The 25,923-nt window shown below is 38.1% G+C and overlaps 1 protein-coding gene across 1 annotated transcript in view; it reads left to right on the top strand.

Annotated features, from left to right (window-relative positions):
- The window catches only part of DISP1 (dispatched RND transporter family member 1), a 52,304-nt gene extending 27,632 nt beyond the window's left edge, over positions 1 to 24,672 (top strand). Inside the window, exons 3-9 of the mRNA XM_065401592.1 lie at positions 5,473 to 5,512; positions 6,622 to 6,651; positions 11,221 to 11,344; positions 12,794 to 12,921; positions 13,386 to 13,483; positions 15,908 to 16,005; positions 21,064 to 24,672. Of these exons, the coding sequence (XP_065257664.1) occupies positions 5,473 to 5,512; positions 6,622 to 6,651; positions 11,221 to 11,344; positions 12,794 to 12,921; positions 13,386 to 13,483; positions 15,908 to 16,005; positions 21,064 to 24,672 (4,127 nt within the window). The remainder of the gene's footprint in view (positions 1 to 5,472; positions 5,513 to 6,621; positions 6,652 to 11,220; positions 11,345 to 12,793; positions 12,922 to 13,385; positions 13,484 to 15,907; positions 16,006 to 21,063) is intronic.
- Positions 24,673 to 25,923: the final 1,251 nt, after the last annotated feature.

Genomic DNA, 25,923 nt, shown 5'->3' with positions numbered 1-25,923 from the left:
GGCAAGTCATGCTTTAAAAAGAATGCTGACCGGTCATTTGTCAACCCAGCTAGCACATTTTTAAACACAATTTGCACTGTCTACACTGTGGAAAGCCCTTTTTAAAGTGAAAAATTTGTTGGTTAAACATGTTTCAAACCACAGCTTATTTTGCTAGTTTTCCCGTGGCCTTGTGGGTTGGTTAATCCATACTGGCCTTCGGTAGCATTTCTAGCACCTCCTGGAGCATCTAGTTCCTATCTGTGGAGTAAAGAGAGTTTCTCCCAACCTAGAAATGCAATGGGAGGGCTGAGAAAAAAGCTCTATGTAATTTTAAAGAGCACCACTTGTCCTTAAACATGTTTGGGTTTCTTGCAAATTGTTTTCCTCTAACGCACTTTAGGTCAAAGAACCAAAGAGACTGCTAAAAGCACCAGACCATGCATAACTTTTATTGATGAGCATTAAATTCAATTAGCACAGTTTCATATTGATCCATCTTGCTTTTAGTAAGGCTTTTGACACAGTCCCAAATGACATTCTTATGAACAAATTAGGCAAATGTGGTCTAGATGAAATTACTATAAGGTGGGTGCAGAACTGTCTGACAGTACTCGGAGTTGTTATCAATGGGTCACTGCCAAACCGGGAGGGCCTAGCTAGTGGGGTGCTTCCGGGGTCTGTCCTGGGTCCAGCTGGAGAATCTCCACCATTGGAGGTTTTTAAGAATAGTTTTGACCAGCACCTGTCAGGGATAGTCTGGATATACTTGATACTGCTTCAGCACAAGGCGTGGACTAGATGACCTTTTGAGGTCACTGCCAGCCCTACATTTTTATGATTCTGTAGCGAGGCACATGCTAATGCAACATTGCTTTATGCAAGGAAACGTCCAGGTGAAAGTTAGAGACCTGATGTGAATTAATAATACTTTTGTTATATCCAAAGGATAAGAGTTTGGGGCCAAACTGTCCCCTCTGTTACATCCGTGCAACTCCATTGATGTCTATGGGAATACCTGGGTGTTACTAAGAACATACTTTGGCTCCAGTGTAGAGCATTGGAGACAGAACATGGCAGAACACCGTGCTCCCTGCTGTTTAAAATAAAAACTAAATTGCTCGTCGAGGTTGCAGAAGGAATCTTTCTAATGTGAACTGATGCATTGTGCTTTTGCTGCACACAGCCTAAAACAGCTCTGTGTATGGTCTTCTGTGCCTCTGAATGAACCATTAGGGAAGGATGGAATGGGGTATGAGGGCTGCAACTACCATGGTGGAGTAAATTGTGGTTGAGTTCAGGTCCACCACAAGGTCCCCTCTTCAGTCTTTTCTATAGCATTTACTGAAATTGTACTAGTGCTGTGATGCAGCAATTCAATCCTGCATTGTCCCATCTTAAATCCTTGCCATATCACTTTTCAGCATTACCCCTGTTGTACTAAGCACAGAGGTATTTTAGCTTTGAGTTGAATTTGAATCCTCTCCAGCTAGGCTTTCTTATATGGGTAACTTACGTACACTGTTAGTGTGTTCAGTGAAGTTATTACAAAACCTACAGTTCCTTTCTCATGAAGATTGATGAACAATCTTTTTTTCACCAAAACTTTCTTTAGAGTTTAATAGACTTATATAAATTAATTAAATAGAAGTACAGTATTTTAAAAACTACACACAGTAGGATTAATTAATTAAGAAGGAAAGATCCATTTTGCTATGCATTTCTGTATTTTAGGGCATAACGAAAGAATTTTTTAGTGAAGTTTGTGGGGATAAGTTTTCCTACTGACCAGTGTAATAAAGATATTATAACAGCTGCAAGGTATTGGTTACACTGCTGGAATTCATTCTGGTGTACACAGAATTTTTTTTATGCATGCCTTTTGGAAAAAAAACAATTTGATAGCAGGTGTGACCTTCAACCTTCCCAGACTTGAAGGACTTAATCATCCTCATTTGTTCAGCACTGAATATACTTTGTGCAGAGAGGAAACAGAAGGGAAATGTGCGTTTGAGGGGTTTCACAAAGATATTAAAGTTGGGAGTTTTTTTGTTGTTTTTTGTTTTTTTTCCCGTATAAAAGAAAACGAGATTTTTGCCTAGGAACAACATTTTGTACAAAGACTCCTCATTATAGACTTTTAATGGAAATGTTCAGTGAGCCCTAATTATGAGACAGATGCAAAATGAACACAGTTCCCTATCCAGCCTTGTCTGACTGAACAGGCAGCAGCAGCTGTTGCAGTTCTGCTGGGAAGGTGTCACAGCATACTTCAGCAATACATTGTTCCAACCAGACCACCTTCTGGGGGTATTTTGGGGACAGGGGTAGAGGTGTGGCCATGGTACCCAGATGAACCAGTTAAAGGTTGAAGAGAGGGGGTAGCTGCCATGGAAACTACTGCAGCAGCTCTGCAGCCTGAGGTGAGTGGAGTGGTTGGGGAAAGGGGAGTGTTCTAGTCTCTGGAGCACCTCAGTGGAAAGCCAGTTTTGTGGAGAGGAGAGTATTTGTCTCTATAGAGCAGCCACTTACTTAATCTTTCGTTTTTATCGTTTAATTATCTACTGATTAGAGTGAAGGCTATTGGAATTGATGTGAGTCAGGCATGTGCTTGGCAAACTTCTCTACATAACCCTGCCAACACATCACAAATCTGCTTGCAACAGCCCATACCGTTCCAGTACCAGACCGATCTCTCTGGGTTACATGCTGCCACGTGTGCCAAATAATGTAGTGGTTCAGTTATTTGTAGTAATGTCCACATTAGAGAATGAAATTCATTTTCACAGGTGACAGAACGTGCATTGGAATGCAAATCTTTTATTTCTAAAGGCTAGAAATTGGTTGGTCATTGGGTCAATGTACTAAAGATAAGAGTGTAGATATCCACCTCTCTCTTGCACTTCAACCTGAGTGTACAGTCAGATTTCAAAAATCTTTCCTTCGTTTTCTTCCCTTAGCCCTCTACTCAAAAGAGTTGATCATGCCACCAGAGCTTTGACCTTTTTTATTACATGAATGAAGGTAGAGGTTCATAATTTGTATAGGTACATGGAATGATACCTTAAATTGAGAGTGGCTGTCATTCTGAAAAATTCTTGAGCATTTAATTATAGCTTTCTAGCTAATTTGCCCTTTGTTTATTCTTGTTTATAAGCCTTTTGGCTTTGAGGTAATCCAGAAGCTTGTTGGTTTATGTGAACATTTCTTTTCATACATGGTCTTATTGCTACTCAAATCTGATTCAAATAATTTTGGGTAGAAACCTCTCCATGTATTGGTGATACCTTGAGAGTGGTCTGCAGAACTTTGTCCTTACCACATTTAGAGCACTCAGCCACACTGACTTCTAAAAACCAGCTATCTGCCAATTGGGCTGAAAGAGGAAGGATGGTCTTGTACTGGGAATGAGTAGATCTGGGATCTGTTCCTAACTCTGCAACAGAATTTCTGTGTGATCTTGGGCAAGTCACTTAGGCATAACATTTTGAGAGAGTCCACTAGTTTTGGATGCTACAAATTTTGGCTTTCTAATTTGATGTTTTTTCAGATGTAACTGCATTGACCTCATCTGAAGTTGAGACTTTTCAGCATCTCTGTTTTAAGTTTCTCACACTGGACACCCAAAGTTAGTGGACATGTGGTAATTTTGACCTTAATCTCTCTGTTTGAGTTTCTGATCTGTAAATAGGGAATTATAACCCTTCCCTATTGATGTTGTGAAGATAAGTGCAGGTTTACTGTTTGTGTGATGCTTACTTGCTACGATGATGAACACGAGAGAGAAACCTATACATAAAATTGATGTTCTAAGTAGGTCTGTAATGAGGGTATCATTTTTCCACCTAATCTTAACTTCTTCCATGGAGATTTTTTTTTCTTTTAACATTTATATAGAGATTTATAAGCGTGTCGTGCTTTTCAGAGACAATAAAGGCCCAATGATTGCCTGACAGAGTTTACCATATAGGCTGGGAGTTTTGAATCTAGATCAAGGTTGTTACATCAAGGCTTAAAATTTTTTTGCAGGCACCTATTTGCCAGAGAACTTAATCTATTTTCCAGAGTCCATTGTGAAAGATGGGAAGGCCCCACTGTCCAGAGGTAGAACCATGGTGAGAAGTCCAGTCCCTCTACTCCTAGAAATGGGGAAGGGTGATGAGATTCCTACTAGATCCTCCTTAGGGATTCCTAGATCCCACTTAAGAGATTCCATCTTTCATATTACCCTCCAGCTAAAAGGAAGGTTTCAAATGTGCCAGTTACCAGCCCCCTTTGGCTGTTGGAGGGAAGGAGCATTCTCTCTCTTCTCCTTCCCATCCCAAAGCCTCCTATCTTCTGCATAGGTAAGGGGCTCCACAATGCCTCCTCAGCTTCCTGGCTGTTGTAGCTGGGCACTGGGCATTCTGCCATTCTACCACTTCCCTCCAGCTTCCTGGCTGCTAACACAGAGCAATGTTTGCTAATCTATATTCCCCCCATTTATATCCCAGTTAATAGCTCTGATGTCTGTTTCCACTGCTGCTCATAGCTTTCTCAAGCAGTAGTATAATTGATGGGATGTCAGTTTGATGGTTGCCCACAGTTTTCAGAATTGCAGCAGTAAAAACTAACTACTATCAAGTCTGTTTTCACTCTGTTAAATCATAGGAGAACTCTGAGGAGCAGGATCAGCAGCAGCAGAGAGGGGTATTACAGTCCTCTCTCTCTCTCTCTCTCTCTCTCCAAACCCAGCAAGACAGCACTGCATTGTTAACTGTCCAAATGTGAAATGCATTTAATCTTCGCAACAGCAAGGGATAGAAACTCTTTGTTTAATTAAGTCAAAGGAAGAAAACTAAAATTCTGCAGAAGTTGGCATAGGTTCTTCTATGCGTCAGGAAAAGCTGCTTACCCTCCAGTGGCAGATGGATTTTTCAAGTCCTCCATTACCTCAAGTTTCCCAGTTTGTTCAGCACTAAATGCAATGGGACTTTCCATTTTCCCTATAAATTCTGGGAATTACGAGCACCTGCTCCATCAATAGTGATGAGTTCCATGATTATTTACAAATATGTGTTCAACTTCTTGAAGTCGTCAGTTTGGGTTTAATCAAAATATCAGTTTCTATAGCACAACAGTAGGAAAATAAATGCTTTATTTAATATTCTAAAAGCTGAGGACAACCTACAGTAAAACATATCTGTCTACAAGGTTTAGTTTTGTTTTTGTTTTTTAAGGACTTTTCATCCTATTTTGGTTTTAAAATGAAAATGTTTGTTTTCTTGTGATTCCTTTGTATTTCTAAAGTACAGTTACATTCAAAATGCTATGTCATTTTAATTTATCTTTATCTTTATATTTATCTATTTATCAGGAATTAAGTAGTTAAGAGTTGTAGTTATTCTCTGTATCATTTGACACAGACCACAAGCACTTAGCCATGATGCTTAAAAGATGGATTAGAAACTAGGTTTAGTTTGTCTAGCTTTATCTGTTCTTTCATCTTCACAGCTGATGTAAGGAGTGTGTCATTGATGATGCCCAGTAATAGGTATGCTAACATGTAGCTTATTTTATGCTTTGAATTAGAGTATTGCTTGAAAAACATATTTTTGATTATTCCTTTCTTATCACAGCTGTGCTGGTCAGCATATGTGTGAAGTGGTATGTTAAGTTATTCTACATAAGATTGTGCTTTCTGCTTTGTCTAAATGAGTCCTAACTTTTTAGGGGCAGTCCTAACTTTTTATACACGGGTGGTTTTGTTTCTTTGTTTTTGTCACCATAACTATATTGGTTTAGTAACATATGTAGTTAAAGCAGTACAACACCCTAGTGTGGACACAGCTATACCTGTAAAAAGATGCTTATAATGGTACAGTTAATTCCCCAGAGCCAGGATTTCACTCAGTATCTTTTGCAGGGACAATGTATCTTATTTTTAGACAAATTGATTTTTTTTAGTTGCTTCTGGAACAATCTCAGAAGCCCTCATAAATTTTGAGCCATTAATGCAGTGGTGTGGGAATTAGCAAATCTGTACTCTTTTAGAGAACTGAGAATTTAGTACTATAAAGTGACTTTTTTTTTGTGAAAAATGGTCTCTTAGTTAGTGTCTTCTATCTACGGAATATAGAAACAGTATTAAAGATGACTATTGAAAGTAAACCAAGTTCATGCTTTACCTGAAACTGTGGTTTTAGTTGCATCTTCGGAACATCTGTTTGTCATATCCATAGATATTGAATCTTTAAGTGGATTTATGGTTTTCCCCCAGAGACTGCTTTTTGGTCATCTTAATTACAATTTTTTAAAATATGAAGTGTATACTGAAGATTATTACTCCATGAACTAAGATCCATTTGAAGAAGAGCAAGTATTAGCAACCAATACATTTGTGCCTGTTCTCTCTTGCTATTCAGAATAACTTTGGTAGAGCTAGATTTCTAGTAAAGAAGCAACAACAACATTAGCAGTTGAAACAGGTTTTATTTGGGTACCTTTTTGGGTTCCAGTTTTCTGGATAATGCCAGGATAGAATATGCCAATTTAAAATATTTTCTTCCCAGGAACTGCACAGGAAAAAAATATTAGTGCATAAGTATTAGTGCATTTTGTTTATGTTTGATAATTCTTTTTTTTTTTTTTTTTTTTCCCCAGACCAGCCAGACCATTCAAATTACCAAAAAGGTAAGGTACCGTATAAGCACTTACAAATCTTGTGCATGTTCTTTCATGTGTTAAGAAAACCATGTCTCATACACAGGTGTTAGTGTATTGTAAAATTAGCTGTTGTGCATATGACTAGGTTTCCTTCTAAAAGCAGATATTTTGGACAAATATCCCGTGTTGTCTTCTGATTCTTTTTTAATTTTATTTTCTTTACAAATTGTGTGTGTGTGTGTGTGTGTGCGCACAGCTGACCACAGTCCTGCTCCTGAGTGTACCACCAGAAACTCTCTGATCCAACACCAATAATTATAAAACAGCTTGATTTTAAAAGCTCAGGAGAGGGCATTGCAATAATCTTTCCTACCCTTAAACAAAAATTCAGCATGGTTACAGGCTCTGTACATTTAATGGAAGAAAGTTAGAATGGCCTACCCAAAATTGTGCATGCACCTGAAATATTAGATACCATTTCAAATGAACACATGTTAAAGGAATAATCCACATGCAGGAATTGCCCTCAGTAAATAATAGATCTGTTCAGTGAATATACTGCATATAAATCCAATCAAATACATTTCCACTGTACATGAAACAATGAAAACCTCTTAAATATACACCAACTAGACATTTTGAAAAGTTGTATACATCTTTTTGTGTACAACCAGATTGTGATGAACCAGGTTTTTCTTCTTATACACAGAGATACAGATTCACAAAGGAGAACTCCTAAGCATTATTTTATTGCTTAGTATGCAAACATGATTTCCCAGCTCATTAGAAGTGCAGCGAGGCAAGTAAAGAATCACAAATATATGGATTGGGTAGATTAGGAAAATGTAGCACCATACCACAAAGCAGTGTAGGAAATGTTAACGTACTACAGACTAGACTGAATGCAGCAGATGTTTTGGCATAAAATAAATTTCAGGCAGCTATGAATTTTGTGGCTAGTGGGAACTTCCACTTGATTCGGACTACTGAATGGCTGAAGAAATGACATGCTTACCAGTCTGGCCCAGTCCCCTGACTCTTCTCAGCCAGTTGCACCAATGTATTGGTGGGTTTAGTCAGCTGGTATAAGGCAGGAAACTGAGGCCTTGATTCAGGAAAGCTCTTAAACACATATTTAACTTAAAGCGTGCCGTTTTTAAATTTGAGTTCTTTCTTGAATAGGGGTGGATTTAAACAGATGCTTAATTGCTTTTCTGAATTGGGGGCAGAGGTCTGAGGCCAGTCACTTTCATCTTCAGGTCAATGCACCCACATTTTTTAAATTCAGGTCAAATCCACAGCTTGCCTTTTAGGGGAAGAACTACAATTTAATTTTAAAACTCCCACCTCCCACACAATGGCTACGACATAAGTAGAAGTGGAGAGACCAGCTTTTCCTTTTGAATAACAACTTAGGATCTCAGTTGTTTGTGGACAAATCACTTGACGAGATTTCTTGCTTTACACCAGTGTCATTAGTGGTGCCAAATGAAGCTCAGACAGACAAAATCTGAAAATTTGAAGTTGAGAAAAGAGAATTCATTACTGTATCTCAAAAATGTGCGCTGGCTGGAAAGGGAAAGATATTTCCAGATTTGTCAGAGGCTACTTAAAATTATTGTGAATCTACTTGATACACATACTCATGCCATTTTTTTTTTTTTTTGCATTTTCAGTGAGCTGTGAAATTGTTTGCATGCTCAAGGTACTAAAAAGCACATAGGCTAATTAACAAAGTGCAACAGAGTGTTGAAAACCAACAAGGACTGCAAATTATGTAGAAACAAATGTTGTTGTCACATAGTTCAAATGGATGCTTTTGCTATTCTGGCTGCAGTGATCGTTGCTGATACAAATATCCAGTGTATGACTGTGATGGGACCGACACTGGAGCAATGCTGGGCTAGGGAGGCCCCGCCCCTTAACAAGTTGAACTTGCATAGCATGTTCTCAGTCCAGGAGCAGTTTTAAAAGGACATTACTGCTAGGAGAAGGGAGAAACGAGTGCATGTGACACCAGGAAGCCAGGCTGATGCTGAGAGCTGTGTCAAGAGTAGCAACAGCTCTGTGAAGGCTGCTCTAGCATCAGGGACTTGAATTCACCCCTTTCTTTGGGAGTTGAAAGCTCTGAGAGATTAACAAACTGAACAGGACACTAAGAGACTGAGGAAAGTCTGCCTAGCCTATGATCATGCCCCAAACTAAGGAACTCCAGATGTTAGGAAGTGACCTCAGAGAACACATAATTTGGGGTAGTTCAGTAACTGGGCTGGATACTTGGATAACCTCTAGGGCCCTGGTTCGGGACCCGGTGAAGTAGGTGGGTCCGGGTCCCCTACTTAGCACCCTTTCTCCTGCTCCTCTGTATTGACTGGACTCTGGGGGACCAATCAGAGCACAAGGGGGTGATTGAGACCACAACTGAGGCCCCCTCTGGGATGACTAGGCCAGCAGAAACCATAAGGCCAAGAGCTATCCACTAGGCTTGCTGGTCATCAGATCTTCCCACTACAGTGACACAAAAAAATAGGACAATTTACAAGAGTAAAGACCTGGTAATGTTTCCTATATAAGGTTTATTAAAGTCTTTAAACAGGTCATGTAGGCCACAACTTTCTTTAGTGTTAGTTATTGATTGAAGAGTTCTGCTCAACTGAGATGAGAGCAACCTGCTCAGCAGAGAATGGAATCATACACACAACAGGGTAAAGGAATCATTCTTGCAGTAGCAACACACTGGTGAAAAATAACTTTCAAGTCTTCAGAGCTCTCGACAAACATTTAACTAGTCAATGTAGAACCTCGTGTATATAGAAATATTGAATCCTGTAAATAGAAAAATGTTATTAAGTCATCTACTCCCTCTCCCTTAAACTTTGCGCAGTTGGACACTTGGGCAATTGTCCATTTATGTTTATTTAATAATAAATTGCACTTCAAACAGATTTAGAAACTTTCACTAATTAAGCTTGAGAATCCCTGTGTGAGATTGGTAAAAATTATTCCACATTTATCTATGGAGAAACTGAAGCAAAGCCACATTAGCACTTGAATCTTCCCAAGTCTGTGCTGAACCCTGTAGAACATACCCCTTTCTCATTGCTGAAGTGAAGATTTTTCAGGTTGAGGCACACTGCAGAGGACTCCCAGGGCAGTCAGTAACAGCATTGTTGGTTTTATTATAGAGAAATGGTAAACTGCTGCCAGAGTGGCTGTCCTGTTGCCTTGGGATAAAAAGGGGAATTAGATCTTGTTTTAGCAATAGGACAGAAAATCTCTGGACAGAGGGTAACTGGGTCCAGGTAAGAACATACAGATGTTGTGCTGATCTGATTTTTCAAAAGAACAGTCTCTCGGGGTAGTGAAAGTAGGTGTAGAGAGAGCTGTAATATAAACTAACCTTTATTTTAGTCTGCATGGAGATTGAGGAGGAAGTAGAATATAAATTGTCCTGATTTAATATTTACATGTGTACAACTACTATCAATATGCTATGATTCATACTCAAATGTTTTTTCAAAATGCATCACAAACCTCACCGGACTTTGTCCCCTCTGTTCTGAAGATTAGACAGCATAACCTTTCTGTAAAGCTGTCCTTGGAACTCCAGGACCTTGATTTCAAGTGACTGATGTAAGACTAATTATAGTGAACTTCGTACTTCTGGGTTTCATTTTCTTGCTCTTTTTTATTGCACACTTTTTGTCAATGTAACAACAACCTCTTATTGAGATAAATATTTAATTATGTATGTGAAAGCTTCTTTGCTCCAAGAATTTATTAGCAAGATATGATATATACTGAAATCTGAGTATGTGGGTGGGTATTGCAGTTTATTTTCATCCTTGAACTTGCAGCAAATTCTGTGGACTATCATAATAGGCTCGGAATAACTTTTTTTAAATTGTAGATTTAAGTTACAAAGCAAATGGTTCTTCTGGCTTATGCAAATCACTTATTTTCTTGTGTAGTACGGATCAGGGAAAACATTCTGACCAAACCAGAACTATAAAGTTGAGGAAGTAGTATAAAAATCAATAATGCATACTTGGTCTTATGATGCAATTTGACTTAAAATGATGTTAATTGTGCTTTATCCATAGTTGCCAGAATAGATTGAGTAAAAGTAGCAATTATCATTACCTGACCTGTGAATCAAAGAAATCTATTTTTGAATAAGTCAGAAATAATCATCTTAGAGGCAGCAGCAGCACACACAAAAAATGCTAAACTGAAATCTATATTTTTATAACAATCTTAAAGAAATACCAATGGACTGGTGAGAGGGACTTTTTTTTAACCAGAACCCAAATGAAGTTTCAAGAGGAGAGGGATTTGCTGGAGATTAACATCATCTTTTTTTGGTCTGTTTCTCACTTCAATTTAAAAAAAAAAGGAAATGAGATTAAACTGGATCTCACATAGATACCTGGCAAAGGTCTGAAGCCTCCATTTAGGTGTAATAAAAAAATAGTACCATGCTTTAGATGGGTCTTATTCAGTAAGGAGAGAGGTGTGAAATAATTCTGTTCTTGTCTTCTTTTGTTTTCAAATTCCTCTTTCCTTGCTAAAATATTCTTTTTTCTTTCCTTATAGTTATGCAGCCCTGATAGCTGACTGGCCTGTGGTGGTTCTAGGCATGTGTACTGTGTTAATAGTGGTGTGTGCGTTGGTTGGCATATTAGTTCCAGATCTTCCAGACTTCTCTGATCCTTTGCTGGTAAGTTAGCAACTGTTTCCTTTATTGTCAGATAATTTTCTCTGCTGTACTATTTCCCCCAACAATAATGGTAAACAGGTAATGTAAGTAGAGTTTAGAGAACTTGTTACATTGCTTTCCAATACAGATGTGCCCAAACCAAAACCCCAAATCTGAGCACACCTGAGCTTTTAGGACATTTGGGTATGAACTTTGCAGTCCAGACCCAGCTATATTTTCACAAGGGCTGAGGAGCTGCTGAATTTTTCAGATTTTGTTGGTAAAAATGACAGTTTTCTGTCAACATAAATCTATTTGGGTTGTTCTGAGTATAATTTAAGAGAGAAGTTCTTGTATTAGCAAGGCTAACAGATGTAGTGAGACTTATCTAATAAATCCTATGGAAGAGAGTAGTAGATAGTAGAGTTCCTGGTATTTCTTCTAATGCAAATGTCCTAGTAGATCAAGAAACCAAAAGAGTTAAGAGGGATACAAAGAGGTGGTTGCACATCAGTCTGTTTTGCACTAGATTTGAATTCCAGTACCCAGCAGACAACTATCCAAAGCTTATACATGTTCCACAAACGAATTTCTATGCATTTAATATTGTTGTGAATTTACTCCATGCATTAGAACATAGTCACAGAAGACAGGTTCTCTGTCCTGGAGATCATACATTCTAAATTAGGTTTCGGAGTGGGGTGCCAGGATCTATTAAAGGAAGAGGAAACCTAAGAACTTTTGAGTAATGGAGTCCTATCCATATTGAAGGTCTGAAAGGAATCTTTATCTGATTCTGATAAAGACTGTGGTCAGTTCTTATTTGTTGTGAACCAGCTCAATCATGTATTTAGAACTGTCATGGAAAGAGTTTTACTTGACTACTCTAAAGTACTACAAAGTTACTGTTAAATTGATACTATAATACCATTCCACTGTACAGAAAAAATGGAATTCAGTAAACTAGTATTTCTAGAAACAGTTAGCAGTCCTTTAAATTGCATTAGTCAAGAATTTTTTTTTCCTTTTAAATGGTTCTAAGGCTTTGAGTTATTCTTCTGGGAATGGAGAAGAGACCAGAGACGTGCAGAGATAACCAACAGAGATAATTACTCAAGCTACAAAATATTCTGTAATTAAGATAAGTTAGCTCAAACCGTTTATCTGCTGAAAATATCAAGAGCCAGTTTACTGATTGGCTAGGCAGTATAGACAATCACTATTTCTGACTGAAGGTGTGTAACATAAATCAGAATTTATAACCAATTTATAACCTGTAAGACGTATGCAATTGGTCATTATTGTGTCAAAACATCCTGTTATAAAGCAATCCACCTCTAAACTAGATGTCTGGAGTAACTGAACTTTCTAATTATAGTTGTCCGTCACTTTGATGATCATGTTTTCCATTCTTCTTTTAAAGCAACAGAATGAAATGTACTAATAAAATTCTGTGATGTTCTGCCTTAGGGTTTCGAGCCAAGAGGGACTGCAATAGGCCAGAGATTGGTCACGTGGAATAATATGGTGAAAAACACAGGGTACAAAGCAACATTGGCAAATTATCCTTTTAAATATGCAGATGAACAGGCTAAAAAGTAAGAATTTTTAAATCATGTTATTGACTCAGCTTGCTGAAATAGAGCCTGCTCCAACACCCTTGAAGTCAATGAGTACACTCCCATGGACTTGAAGGGACATTGGATCAGACAAACCCCCGTCCTCCCCCCAGATATTCCTTAGGCCTCGTGTATGGAACTAGACTGAAGAGAGGGTTTGATAAAACTTACCCTATGACATAGTGTAACAATTTAAAATGTCTTGTGTTTTTCACTTTGAACTACAAGAATTGTTCGGTGTTAAGATAAAGATAATATGCTTTAAGGTCCTTAATGGGATAAAAGTGCCATGAATATTTGAGTTATTGAATGTTGAAGTCATATGACCACTTTATCTATTTTCTCTGGCCAAAGTTAGTAAAATGTGTAAGTTGTTAGGAAACTCCTTTTAAGAATCTTATATTCTGTGTTCAAATAAGATAAAAATGTTTCCTCCATTTTAGTCATCAGGATGACAGATGGTCAGATGATCACTATGAGAGAGAGAAAAGGCAAGCAGATTGGAATTTCCACAAAGACAGCTTTTTCTGTGATATTCCAAGTGAGTGGAATGGTGTTAATAGTAAATCTGAATACTGTGGGAATATTGAATATTCACAGGAAATGTCTCACTATTAGAAAAAAGAGGTCTTGCTCCCTATATTTATGATATGCACCTTCTTCCTCTTTGCATAAGGCTCTGAGAAATTTAGACTAAATCACATTTTAAACTCAATCAGCAGTTCCCACTGAGCACTACACCTCATCTTTTCTTATTGAGCATTTCTTGAAAAGGTTTTGGTTTTAGTTGTTGACAATCCTAAATGTTAGTACCTTAAAATACATTAGTACAGAAGTAGCACTTAATATACATTAAGACATTAGTAATGCATTATCTGTACTTCAGCTTAAATCTAAAAACAGAAATTCACTTTTCCTTATATATTCTTCTTGCAACACTATTTTTAAAGGACATCTGTGAGGTCAAATCTGGCCCAAAATTTAGGTTTTATAAAATCAAGCCTTTATAAAACCTAAGACCAATGGAAACATTTCCATGAAATTTAAAATATCCAGGAGGAAGGCTATTTAAAGCAAATAAACATTCCTCTTCATATTTAACCAACCACATATTTCATCTTTGTGATAGTAAGCACTTTCTATAGTTGTATGTAAAGTAAATAAGGTTTTTAAAATGTTTAAGAAGCTTCATTTAAAACTAAATTAAAATGCAGAGCCCCCCCCGACCAGTGGCCAGGACCCAGGCAGTATGAGTGCCACTGAAAATCAGCTCGCGTGCCGCCTTTGGCACACATGCCATAGGTTGCCTACCCCTGGTGTACACAGTACTACCCATGTGTAGACCAGGCCTTAGAAAAGCCTGTCCCATCTTCTGTGACAATTCTGTATGGTGCACCTCATGCTGTTTTTTTTTGCCTCCTCTACTCATTGGCAGCAGGGGAAGATCTGGCTATTTTCTTTTGTTAAAATAAGATTTTTAATCTGATGACTATTGAAATAATTTTTCATATTAGTGCATGTTTTAAAGTTCTACTACAAAACTATGCGGAACATAGGGCCTTCACCACTGCCTCCCATCTTTGATGATCTCTTGCTCTTAACTTCTTCCCATGTCATTTAGATAGCTTTCAGTTCTGCTTCTGTTGTGCATTGCCATGTTATCCTTGGCCTACCTCATTGCCTCCTGCCGTGGGAGTTCCAGTCAAATACCAGCTTTGGTGTGTTATTTGAGTCTTTCCTCCATGTATGTTCTAGTCATCTCCATTTTCGTTCTATAATTTCCAGTCCTGTAGGTTTCTGTTGCATCCTCCTCCAGAGTTCATTTGTGATGTGGTGTTTTTTTTGTTTTTTTGTTTTTTTTGCCATCTGATACTGAGGATTTTGTTTATGAAAAACTTGGAGGTTAGTTATTAAGACCTTACTAAGTCTACAAGTTTCAGCGCCATATAATAAGACTGACTTTACAAAGATGTTAAATATTCAAATTTTAGTTTGGAAGACAAGATTTTTGTTTCTTGAGATCTGCTTTAGAGTTACAAAGGCATGTCTGGCTTTCGCTGTTCTGGCTTTAGTATCTTCATCTGTTCTACCTGTTGTACTTACAGTGCTTCCAAGATATGTGAATTATTCGACCTCTTCTATGTCTGTCCCTAAATTACACAAAATCAGGCAATATGAAGCCCAAAGTACCATATTGTACTCCAAGGTACTTAAGGTTTGTGTGTGTGTAATATGCATTCCTGGTTAGCTAAGTATAAAGTTCTGGTAGCCACTAAGACATTACTCCCTGTTACTGAAAGCTGTTTCAAATAAAAGTAACTTAATATTTTTAACTGATAAATTAAGCTGCTTTTACAGTGGAATTTGTGTGCATTAGACCTATATAACTTCCAGAATACAGATTTATTTATTGTTTTAAAAAAGGCCCCAAGGACTTCCCAGAAACTTCAACTGAAGTCACCAGCCCCTAAAGCAAAGAAATCATTTTATAAATGTCCTTGTAATTATTAATGATATCCCCAAGTGTATTGTTTCACTAAGGCAGCCTCTGATTATATCATGTATCCACTACCAATATGCTGTGAATTAAGATAGGCCTATAATAGTTTGCGGCTGAGACCTTTCCTTCTTTCTTGTCAGATTTCAGAGGACAGACAATAAGCGTGGCTAGAAATTTATTAGGATTTCTGAACTGTATAAAACTGAAAAAGATAGGAGACTGAAGTTTAGAGAATTCTTTCAGCTTTAAGATGTTGAGGGAGATTGAAGCTCTTATAGGACTCAAGTCTTTCAGATAAAGAGACCATCTCCTCTCTTGGAAAAAGGTAGTTTCCCACCTTCAGACAGATGTTCTGAAGACGTACAGTTAAAATAATTATCTACTTTTTGAATGATGGGAGTCTGTTTTAGTCTCTGATATCAGACATACCTGAGAAATTCATAAACCCTCTTACTATATTTCCAGGTGATCGATACTCACGAGTGGTGTTTACTTCCACAGAAGGAGAGAACTTGTGGAATTTGCATGCAATTAAATCAATGTGCAATGTAGATAATTTGAGGGTAAGTAAAGAAAATCTTTATTCTGCTTAATCCAGATGAAAATGTATATTTGAAACTCCTTGTCCGTTATATCTAACCACTAGATGAAAGCATTTCAAGTTGTTTTCTTGCTGCAGAGTAAGCAATCCACGGGCAGGCACTAGTTGAAAAACAATTTTGCCAGATTACAGTTCAGAATTTCTGGTTTTGCACCTCAAGTGATCTTCACTCAAGATAAAGCCTATTTCCGTACTCCAACACTTTCTGTACTGAAGGGTACATTTTATTCTTTTGCAGTGTATTTCCTTTCATAATAATACACCAACCTTTTTGTTTCCCAAAGAAGGCAAGGATTTCATTTTTGCCCCTTACTTTTATTTCCCTTAAGACAGTCTGTCAGCATCTTTGTTCTGTTCTGTATACATCTCTTGCTGTCAGTGGGTCACTTAGCCCTATGAACTCAAAAGAGAATAGCTTGGCATCAGAGACATCAAAGGGACATAAATACAGTTTCTAGGCAAACAGCAAAAGTAATCCAGTCCAGATTGCATAGTTCTGAAATAAACATTTACTTCTACCTTAGAACATGAGAGAATGAAAGAAGACACTTTGTCCCTGTCAACCCGGACTAGTAGATATTTTTTCCATGGTCGGTATCGATAGGGCCTTGCTCTCATCCCGTAAAGAGTCAAAATGATAAAGGCAACAGCTAGCCTTAGGGAATTTAATAGTTGGTCTTGCATGTGTTAGAAGTTAACTGTGCACATAGTTGAGATTGATGTCTGGTTTCAACTAATAATGGACGTTAACTGACAGTTACAAGTCCATTCTGAACTAAAAGGCATAATGTATTTGAATAATACATCTGAAAAGTATAAGCTTCTCACTCGCTGAAAACACAATGCTTTAAATTGCAATGCAACTGTAATTTTTTTTAAACTCAGAGACCTGGTGTAGAAAACAACTTAGATAAAATGAAAAATATATGGCCTTAGTAATGATCAATTGATTTCCTGGGTAGAGGCCCATTATCTTTCCCCCTCACCAAACAAAATTCCCATCACCAATTAACCTAACAATCAAAACATAGGCATTTAACCAGACATGTTTTTTTAGATTGTGATATTTGATCAAGAATTGATTTCAGTGTTGTCAGGCAGTCACCTTAACACAGCCAATTTCCTCCCCCTTTTTTTAGCTGATATTTGCTTGCCTAGGATTCTGAGTTTCCTAATATAAGCAGTGAAATATGTTACAGCCAGTGGTGCCAAGAAATGAATCTTGCTGAAATTTAGTTTAACAAAACAAGACGACAGTGGTTTCCTATAGTCACTCCCAATTTTTGTAGGATTTCTGGAGTCATGGCAGTGACTTTGAAGTTATATTTTATTTGTATGTGACACTTAAATATAAAGGACTAAGTCTAAATGCTATCTAAGAAGTGTTAGTCTGTGAATGTCCATGCAGACAGCTGTTTCAGATAAATGCCACTCATCATTGATCAGTCCAGGGCACAGCATATTTGGGTCATAAATAAAAAGGAAACGTATTTTTGGATAACTAAATGAAGACAGCTTGCTACATCTGAAGGATAATTTTGTGGAGCTTGTATTTTTACTGAACAATTTACCCTTTTATCCTAAATATACCTTGAACTTTCAGAATTTATTATCTCAAATACAACTTATTTAAAAGTCCTGATTGCCAAAAAGTAGTGAACCCTTTGCAAGGGAGAATAAGAGGAAGCTACTTTGAAGAAAAAGCACCATATAGTAAGCCATGAAAACGTCTCTCCCTTAAAAAACAAACAAACTACCACTTAAGTACTAGGATCATGGAAGCTTTAGCAGTGTCTGTAGATATTTTATATAGGATATTTGTAGCAGACCAAACATTTTGGACAAGAGATCTTTTTCTTGTAACCTCGATTTGTAGTTAAGCACAATTTGGAGAGCACAATTGCATGTAGCAAGGTGGTGGTGTGGCTAGCTAGTTAGTTGGATTTATAACTTGATAAGAATGGATGTCGTAATTATTACCTGTCTATATGCACAGTACTTTTAATTAAAAATTAGTTAAACTAGATGCCAGTTGCTTAGACAATCTGGACGAAAACTTGTTTTCATAAAAAATATTGCTTCTAAATGTCTCGTGCTATTGCTTTAGCCATATAGAAATGTAATTCCTTTTCAAGCACCTCCTGGATCTCATGAGGTGCTTAGATGTGCCCTGCTTTCAACTATGTTCTTTTGCTGGTATTTGACCTCTTACAGCACAAGTCAGTGTCCACTCTAACTAGTCTCAAGAAATTGGTGTGTTTTTTGACCTTTAGTCTTTGTTAGACTCTCTCTTCTGTTGGCTACAGTTCACTTCTTAAATTCATGCCTGATTAATGGCCCCAGTTCTGCTTTCACTGAAATCCGTGGCAAAACTTTCATTAAATTCAATGGTAGCAAAACTAGGCAGTACATTTTCTGGAATTTTGCAAGTTAAGTTGAAGTGCACACTTAAGGTTTCATATATTTTACTCTTGATATGTAGGATTTCTGTGCCAAACTATTATTTGCAATAATATGAGCTATCTGTATAAATCTCCTGCACATCAATAGAAGAAGGAATTTCTAAAATCTTATTTCCAGCTGCTTAGCATTTAAACACAGAAACTATCTTGGGTATATTATAACAACTTTAACCATCTGGTTTACTAATTCTTAGGGCGCCGTCCTGCAACTGCTCAGCACATGGCATTCCCATAATCTTCAATGGAAATTCCACATGCAGACTGGCTACAGGATCAGGCCCCTAATTTTTAAATTCCTAGAATTAGAGAAGTCCTTTCCTTCCCACATCAATTACAGGAAGCTTCCCTTACTAGCCATATGCTTCTATTTTTCATAAACTTCAAAGATTCCAAATATAGGAGCACAAACCTACATCACCAGGCAGATCCATTTGCCAAGCTGACGTGCCCTTGTAGGTAGCATACATGCAGAATGCACACCTTCACTTCTTTAGATATCCCAGTAACAAATGGAGATGTTGCCAGTGACACAGCTGACCTGGCAAGTACCAACTAACCTTGGCAATATCTTTTGATCAGTCAACAAAGTAGGGCCTAATCCTGCAATGCTAATGTTTTGTAAATAATGTTTTTACATAATGCTTTAAAAAGTTATTCCAGACTAAATTTTGTTTTTTCTTTCCAAGTTTCAGCTGCCCGCTTGTGTTACTTGATCTTTGGCAACAGTTACTTTACCAGCAAATGTTTATAGCTTGCTGCGAGTATTGAAGAATAACATATAAGCCTCATTGTCCTATCTTGAACTTGACTGTGTAGAGAGGACAATGCAATCCTTTCCTCCCAGTTTGCTTGGCTGACCCAGAGCTTGCATATTATATCCTCATAGGATAAATCTGGAGATGTGCCATGAAAAATACAGATATGCTATTCCAGTGCTTCCTTTTATTTATTAGGTTGTTCATTTTTTCCTGAGTTTGCATGTGAGAGTGTATTTATCTGGAAACAATCAAATGTGAATTATCCTGTTTTTATGGAATGTCAGGTCATTCTTGTTCAGGAATTGTTTGACAAAATTAAGTCCATATTACAACTTTTATAACCATCATGACAATGTCCAAATTGTGGGTTTTGTCTGTGCTACAAGTGATCACTGATGATAACCCAGTGTAATTTCAGTATAAATAAGAAGAATATGTCACTTATTTAGCTGATCTGAAATCTGCATGGATAAAGGTTTCAGAGCTCACTCCTGTAAACACTTAGGCACATGTGTAACTTCACTCACTGGGACCATTCAAGTGAGTGAAGTTATGCCCATGCTGGAGTGTTTGCAAGATTGGTTCCAATTCATTGTTCTTTCCAAGCCAGGAGTTTGGACTCGCAGTGTGTGCATGGAATCTGGGGGTCTTAAATTCTTCGAGCCCTTATTTAGCCTTTAGGCTTTGTCTACTTGAGAAAATTTTACTGATGTAACTATATTAGGTAAGAAACTGGTGTAGTTAAATCAGTACAACCCTCTTTTTGGACACTCTTACTTTGGTTGAAGAATGCTTCATATTGATTTAGCTTAAGTCAGTTCCTTACCCGTTTAAGTTAAATCAGTATTAGGCACTTTTTATGCTGAAATAAGAGTTTCTACACTGATGGAGCTAATTTAACTGATTTTACTAAATCAGTTTCTCAATCTAAGTAGTTAAATGGGTATAATTTTCATATGTAGACAAGGCTTTAGAGTCATTCAGAGGAAAGTCAGCCAGATGCAAAAAGACAAAAATGTCTCATGTACAAAGTGGGCTGTAGAAGGGAGCTTAGGTTACATAGCTCCTTGTCCTGGAGCTATCCCATCCGCTTGTGCTAGAGCTGCCAGGAGAAGTCCCTAGAGCTTCTAGGATCATCTTTATGTGGTCTCAGGAGGGGTGAGGAACAAATCGCAACCAACCCTCTGGGCAACTGATTAGAAAAATAAACATTGGGGAGCATTAGAGGGAAAGAGTGCACCTCAGTTGCTGCATCTTCAAGCAGAAGTAGAAGGCGGCTTCTAATCATGAGAGGAGTGAGGTTCTGGAACAGCCTTCCAATAGGAATAGTGGCGGCAACCTAATTGGTTTTAAGATGGAGCTTGATGAATTTATGAATGGGATTATATGACAGGGTTGCCTGTGATAGCAGGAGACTGGACTCAATAACCAGAAGGTTCCTTCCAGTCCCGTGTTCTTATGTACTAGACTGTAGTTGCTAATGTACAATATTCTTAAAATTTCTGAGCATATGGGCCTGATTGTCCTATCACTTACACTAGTTTTTACATGGTTAGGACTCTGTGAACTTCTGTGGAGGGTCTCCTGATTTACCTTGATGTATGTGAGAGAAGGATCAGGGCCTGTGTGTATGTGTGCTTAAGAATTACAAGTATTGGCACTGAATTCCATGAGTGTCACTTTCATCTCTCCTCGATGAACCTGTCTGTGAATTATTTGAAATTTAAAAATTAAATGCAAAGCGCCCCGTTTAAATGGCTCTTGCCCTAATGTTATAACTCTGTGTCTGTCTCTACACAGATAAGATCTCATTCCCAATTTGATGATCTCTGCCAGAGGACCACTGCTGCTTCATGCTGTCCCAGCTGGACGCTGGGCAACTATATTGCCATTCTAAACAACAGATCGTCATGTCAAAAAATTGTAGAACGAGATGTTTCTCACACCCTAAAGCTGCTTCGTACATGTGCCAAATACTACAACAACGGAACCCTGGGGCCAGATTGCTGGGATGTGGCAGCCAAAAGGAAGGACCAGCTCAAATGTACAAATGTGCCTCGTAAATGTACAAAGTACAATGCTGTTTACCAGATTCTGCACTATCTAGTGGACAAAGATTTTCTAAGCCCAAAGACTGCTGACTATGTCTTGCCAGCTTTAAAGTACAGCATGCTCTTCTCTCCAACAGAAAAAGGAGAAAGCATGATGAACATTTACCTGGATAATTTTGAGAACTGGAACTCTTCTGATGGTATAACGACCATCACAGGGATTGAGTTCGGAATAAAACATAGTTTGTTTCAAGATTACCTATTAATGGATACTGTGTATCCTGCCATAGCCATTGTCATTGTTCTCTTAGTCATGTGTGTGTACACGAAGTCCATGTTTATCACGCTGATGACCATGTTTGCAATAATTAGTTCCTTGATTGTATCTTACTTTCTTTATCGGGTAGTATTTAATTTTGAGTTTTTCCCTTTTATGAACCTCACTGCATTAATTATTCTTGTTGGAATTGGCGCAGATGATGCTTTTGTCCTGTGTGATGTTTGGAACTACACAAAATTTGATAAATCTCACGCTGATACTTCTGAGACAGTCAGCATCACCTTGCAACATGCTGCTCTTTCCATGTTTGTAACCAGTTTTACCACCGCGGCTGCCTTCTATGCTAATTATGTCAGCAATATTACAGCAATTCGATGCTTTGGTGTTTACGCTGGCACTGCCATATTGGTGAATTATGTTTTAATGGTAACATGGTTACCAGCAGTAGTTGTGTTACATGAACGGTATCTTCTCAATATATTCACTTGCTTCAAAAAACCTCAGCAGAGGGTATATAGCAACAAAGGCTGCTGCACAGTATTGTGCCAAGTGTGCCACAAGATTATTTTTGCAGTCTCAGAAGCATCCAGGATATTTTTTGAAAAAGTCTTGCCATGCATCGTTATCAAGTTTCGATATATTTGGCTGTTCTGGTTCCTTGCTTTAACTGTAGGTGGAGCATATATTGTATGTGTTAATCCAAAAATGAAATTACCATCACTGGAGCTCTCTGAGTTTCAGGTGTTTAGGTCTTCTCACCCTTTTGAACGCTATGATGCAGAGTACAAAAAGCTTTTTATGTTTGAACGTGTCCACCATGGAGAGGAGCTCCACATGCCAATTACAGTAATCTGGGGCGTCTCTCCTGAAGATAATGGAGATCCTCTAAATCCTAAAAGTAAAGGAAAGCTGAAACTAGACAGCAGTTTTAATATTGCAAGCCCAGCTTCACAGGTCTGGATTTTACATTTTTGCCAGAAGTTAAGAAATCAAACTTTTTATTACCAAACTGAAGAACAAGACTTTGCAAGCTGTTTTATTGAGACATTTAAGCAGTGGATGGAAAATCAGGACTGTGATGAGCCAGCTCTTTATCCCTGCTGCAGCCATTGGAGATTTCCATACAAACAAGAAGTTTTTGAGTTGTGCATCAAGAGGGCCATCATGGAGTTAGAAAGAAGTACTGGGTACCATTTGTACAGCAAAACCCCAGGGCCTCGCTTTGACATAAACGATACCATCAGGGCTGTGGTACTGGAGTTCCAAAGCACCTATCTCTTCACACTGGCTTATGAGAAAATGCATCAGTTTTACAGAGAGGTGGATTCATGGATTTCAAATGAGCTTAGTTCTGCTCCTGAGGGTCTTGGCAATGGATGGTTTGTGAGTAATTTAGAGTTCTATGACCTGCAGGACAGTCTTTCTGATGGTACTCTGATTGCCATGGGTCTTTCAGTTGCTGTTGCATTTAGCGTAATGCTGCTTACAACTTGGAATATAATTATAAGCCTTTATGCAATAGTTTCTATAGCTGGAACTATATTTGTCACTGTTGGCTCTCTGGTTCTTCTTGGATGGGAGCTAAATGTGTTAGAGTCTGTCACTATTTCTGTAGCTGTTGGCTTATCTGTGGACTTCGCTGTTCACTACGGAGTTGCTTATCGCTTAGCTCCTGATCCAGACCGAGAAGGAAAAGTCATCTTCTCTCTAAGCCGCATGGGCTCTGCAATTGCAATGGCTGCGTTGACCACATTTGTGGCTGGAGCAATGATGATGCCTTCCACGGTCTTAGCATACACCCAACTTGGCACTTTCATGATGCTTATAATGTGCATTAGTTGGGCTTTTGCAACCTTCTTTTTCCAATGCATGTGCCGTTGCCTTGGACCTCAAGGCACTTGTGGCCAGATTCCTCTGCCAAAAAAATTGCAATGCAATGTCTTCTCCCAAGCTTTGTCAGGAAGCCAAGGAGACCGGGGACAAAACAAAGCACATCCTGTCAACACATTTCAGTTGGATTCCGGAGGGCAAAAACCAGAAATGGAGCAGGAGCATTATGAGTTAGAGCCTCTGGCATCACATACCAGTAATTGTAATTCATCAGAGAAAGTAAGTTATGAAGAAACCCACATCTGCTCAGAACTTTTCAATGGCAGACCCCCAAATGCATGCATGTCTGTGCATTCAGCATATAACAGTGAATTGAATAAAAGCATCAGAAATGAAGCTGGCTCAACCATGGTACAGCCATGTGTCGACCAGCATACCGTGTGCCCACTCTCCTCTCAGAACAGGCAGTGCAGCTGTCCAGATGCATATAGGCAGTTAAGTGACACTTTGTGCTACCAATGTGCCCCGTCATCTGGTAATGTTGTGCAGATCCAAAACTCTGTGCCTCCTGTAAATGTTTTACAGCAAGCTGTTGAAAGCTATGTTCCCCCAGTCCAACATGTGCTCCATTGCAGTTGTCTTCAGGGGAGACTGAAAAGACCCATGATGCAGAACTCTCTGCCTAGAAATTTTTTTCTGCATTCAGTACAGCAGTTTCAAACACATGAAAGAATAAACAGGAGAGATACACCTAGTCTTCAGAATACAGAGGAGAGCATAAGAACTCTTCCAAAGGTAACAAGCTCCTCACCATTTATCTGCAGAAGTGCTGGTTTTCTTATAAAACCTTGTTCTGAAGCTGAGAATAATGTATCAAGTAACCAAAAGGGACTCTGTAAAATCAGAGACAAGTGTGATTTAAGGGGTACAGAAGTAAGTGGGAATGAAGACAAGAGAACTTCAGTATCAAAGCAGAAGAAGATAACTGAAATCAAGATAGATCTGAATCCATCGCAAACTGAACAACTTTTGAAGGCTGACCAAAATGATCAGAAACACATACTGAACAATACAGTGAGAGAGGCTGGGTATGAGTCTTGCCCTGAAAATACACAATATTGTAACAGAACTATAACAGTGAAGTGCAATTCTGTTGACGGTCAAATGCCAAACATTGAAGCCAATGTGCCTGCTCTGTTAACGCATCCAGAACTTTCCAATGAAAGTTTGTTAATAAAAACGCTATAATAAATCTTACATTTGGCAATCCTATGTCTCTCTTAAAATTAATGTAATTAAAAAACAACACTATGGATAAAACAAATTATAATTTATATTATAGCACCATTTTGAAATGGAAAATCTATTTTACTGAACAATGAACATTTGTTAAAATTAGTTAAAAAACCCATTACTGTGTAATGAAACCTGATATTGTTGAGAATGACTCTCTGTAAGTAGTAAGAGGGCTTACACTTAATTTAGTTTTTGTCCCAGATATTTGAGTCTGAGTTCTCCTTTTCCCACCATGCTGAAAAATAAAGCATTCCAAAGAGACCGTCCCCTTTCTCAGACCACGACTTAGGAGATTTGGTAAAATTTTGAGGGAAGGGGATGCTGCCATATTGTCCAAGTATACTCCCTACTCTATTCCTTTGCTCTCTTAGCAGGCTTACAGGAGCTATGAATGATTCAAATCTAATCAGCCCTTCTGCTGAAGACAATGCTGGCACCTGAAAGAGCTGGAATTGCCATGGTTGTTTTGAACCAAGATCTCCTGTAGCCCATGTTCTCAGTGTGTTCAGTTGGGAGTATGTTTAATTGTTAATGTGATATTCTAATGAAATAAGAAAAGCAGCCCCTTTGGAGGTCAACAGAGAGAAATGCACTGGATGCCATTACTAGATATATATATATATATATATGTGCTGTATAGTAGCACCCATTTAAAACTGGCCATTAGTGACAGTTACTATATAGAGACCTCTTATAGGTAAACAATGGTAACCTTAATTCAGATGGTAATTGGAAAATGCCTACTTTTTAATGACAATAGCAGAGAAATCGTATATGTAATTTAATATTAAAATCAGGAGTGAAAGACCTTCCAATATAGTATTTTTCACTGAGTACTGTACAAGTTGGAAGTGAAACCCCTGCAGATGAAGCACGGTTGATAACTATGCTATAGTCTTGTTGATGATAGGCTGGAGGAGGTCAAGTCAAAAAGGCTTTAAACAATTAGGTTTTAATTTCACATTGAGGTTTGCTTATCCAAAGGAGTTCCAAACCCTGACATAATTACAAATATTGGTCCAAGCCATATAACCAAGAAATTGGATTACAAGCATTTTGTATTCACATAGCTGCAAAGTTTTCTCAGATGTCAGATATAGATTTGTCTTATATACAGCTGCAGGTGTCAGTGGTTTGCCAAAGCAGATTTCAGAAATGAAATTTTATAGAGTATCTTAACTCAATATTTGTTAGTGTTTAATC

The sequence above is a fragment of the Emys orbicularis genome, chromosome 3, assembly GCF_028017835.1.
Source record: "Emys orbicularis isolate rEmyOrb1 chromosome 3, rEmyOrb1.hap1, whole genome shotgun sequence".
NCBI classification, from domain to species: domain Eukaryota; kingdom Metazoa; phylum Chordata; order Testudines; family Emydidae; genus Emys; species Emys orbicularis.
The sequence above is the reverse complement of the archived record's forward strand: the minus strand, read 5'-3'. Positions and strand labels throughout refer to the sequence as shown.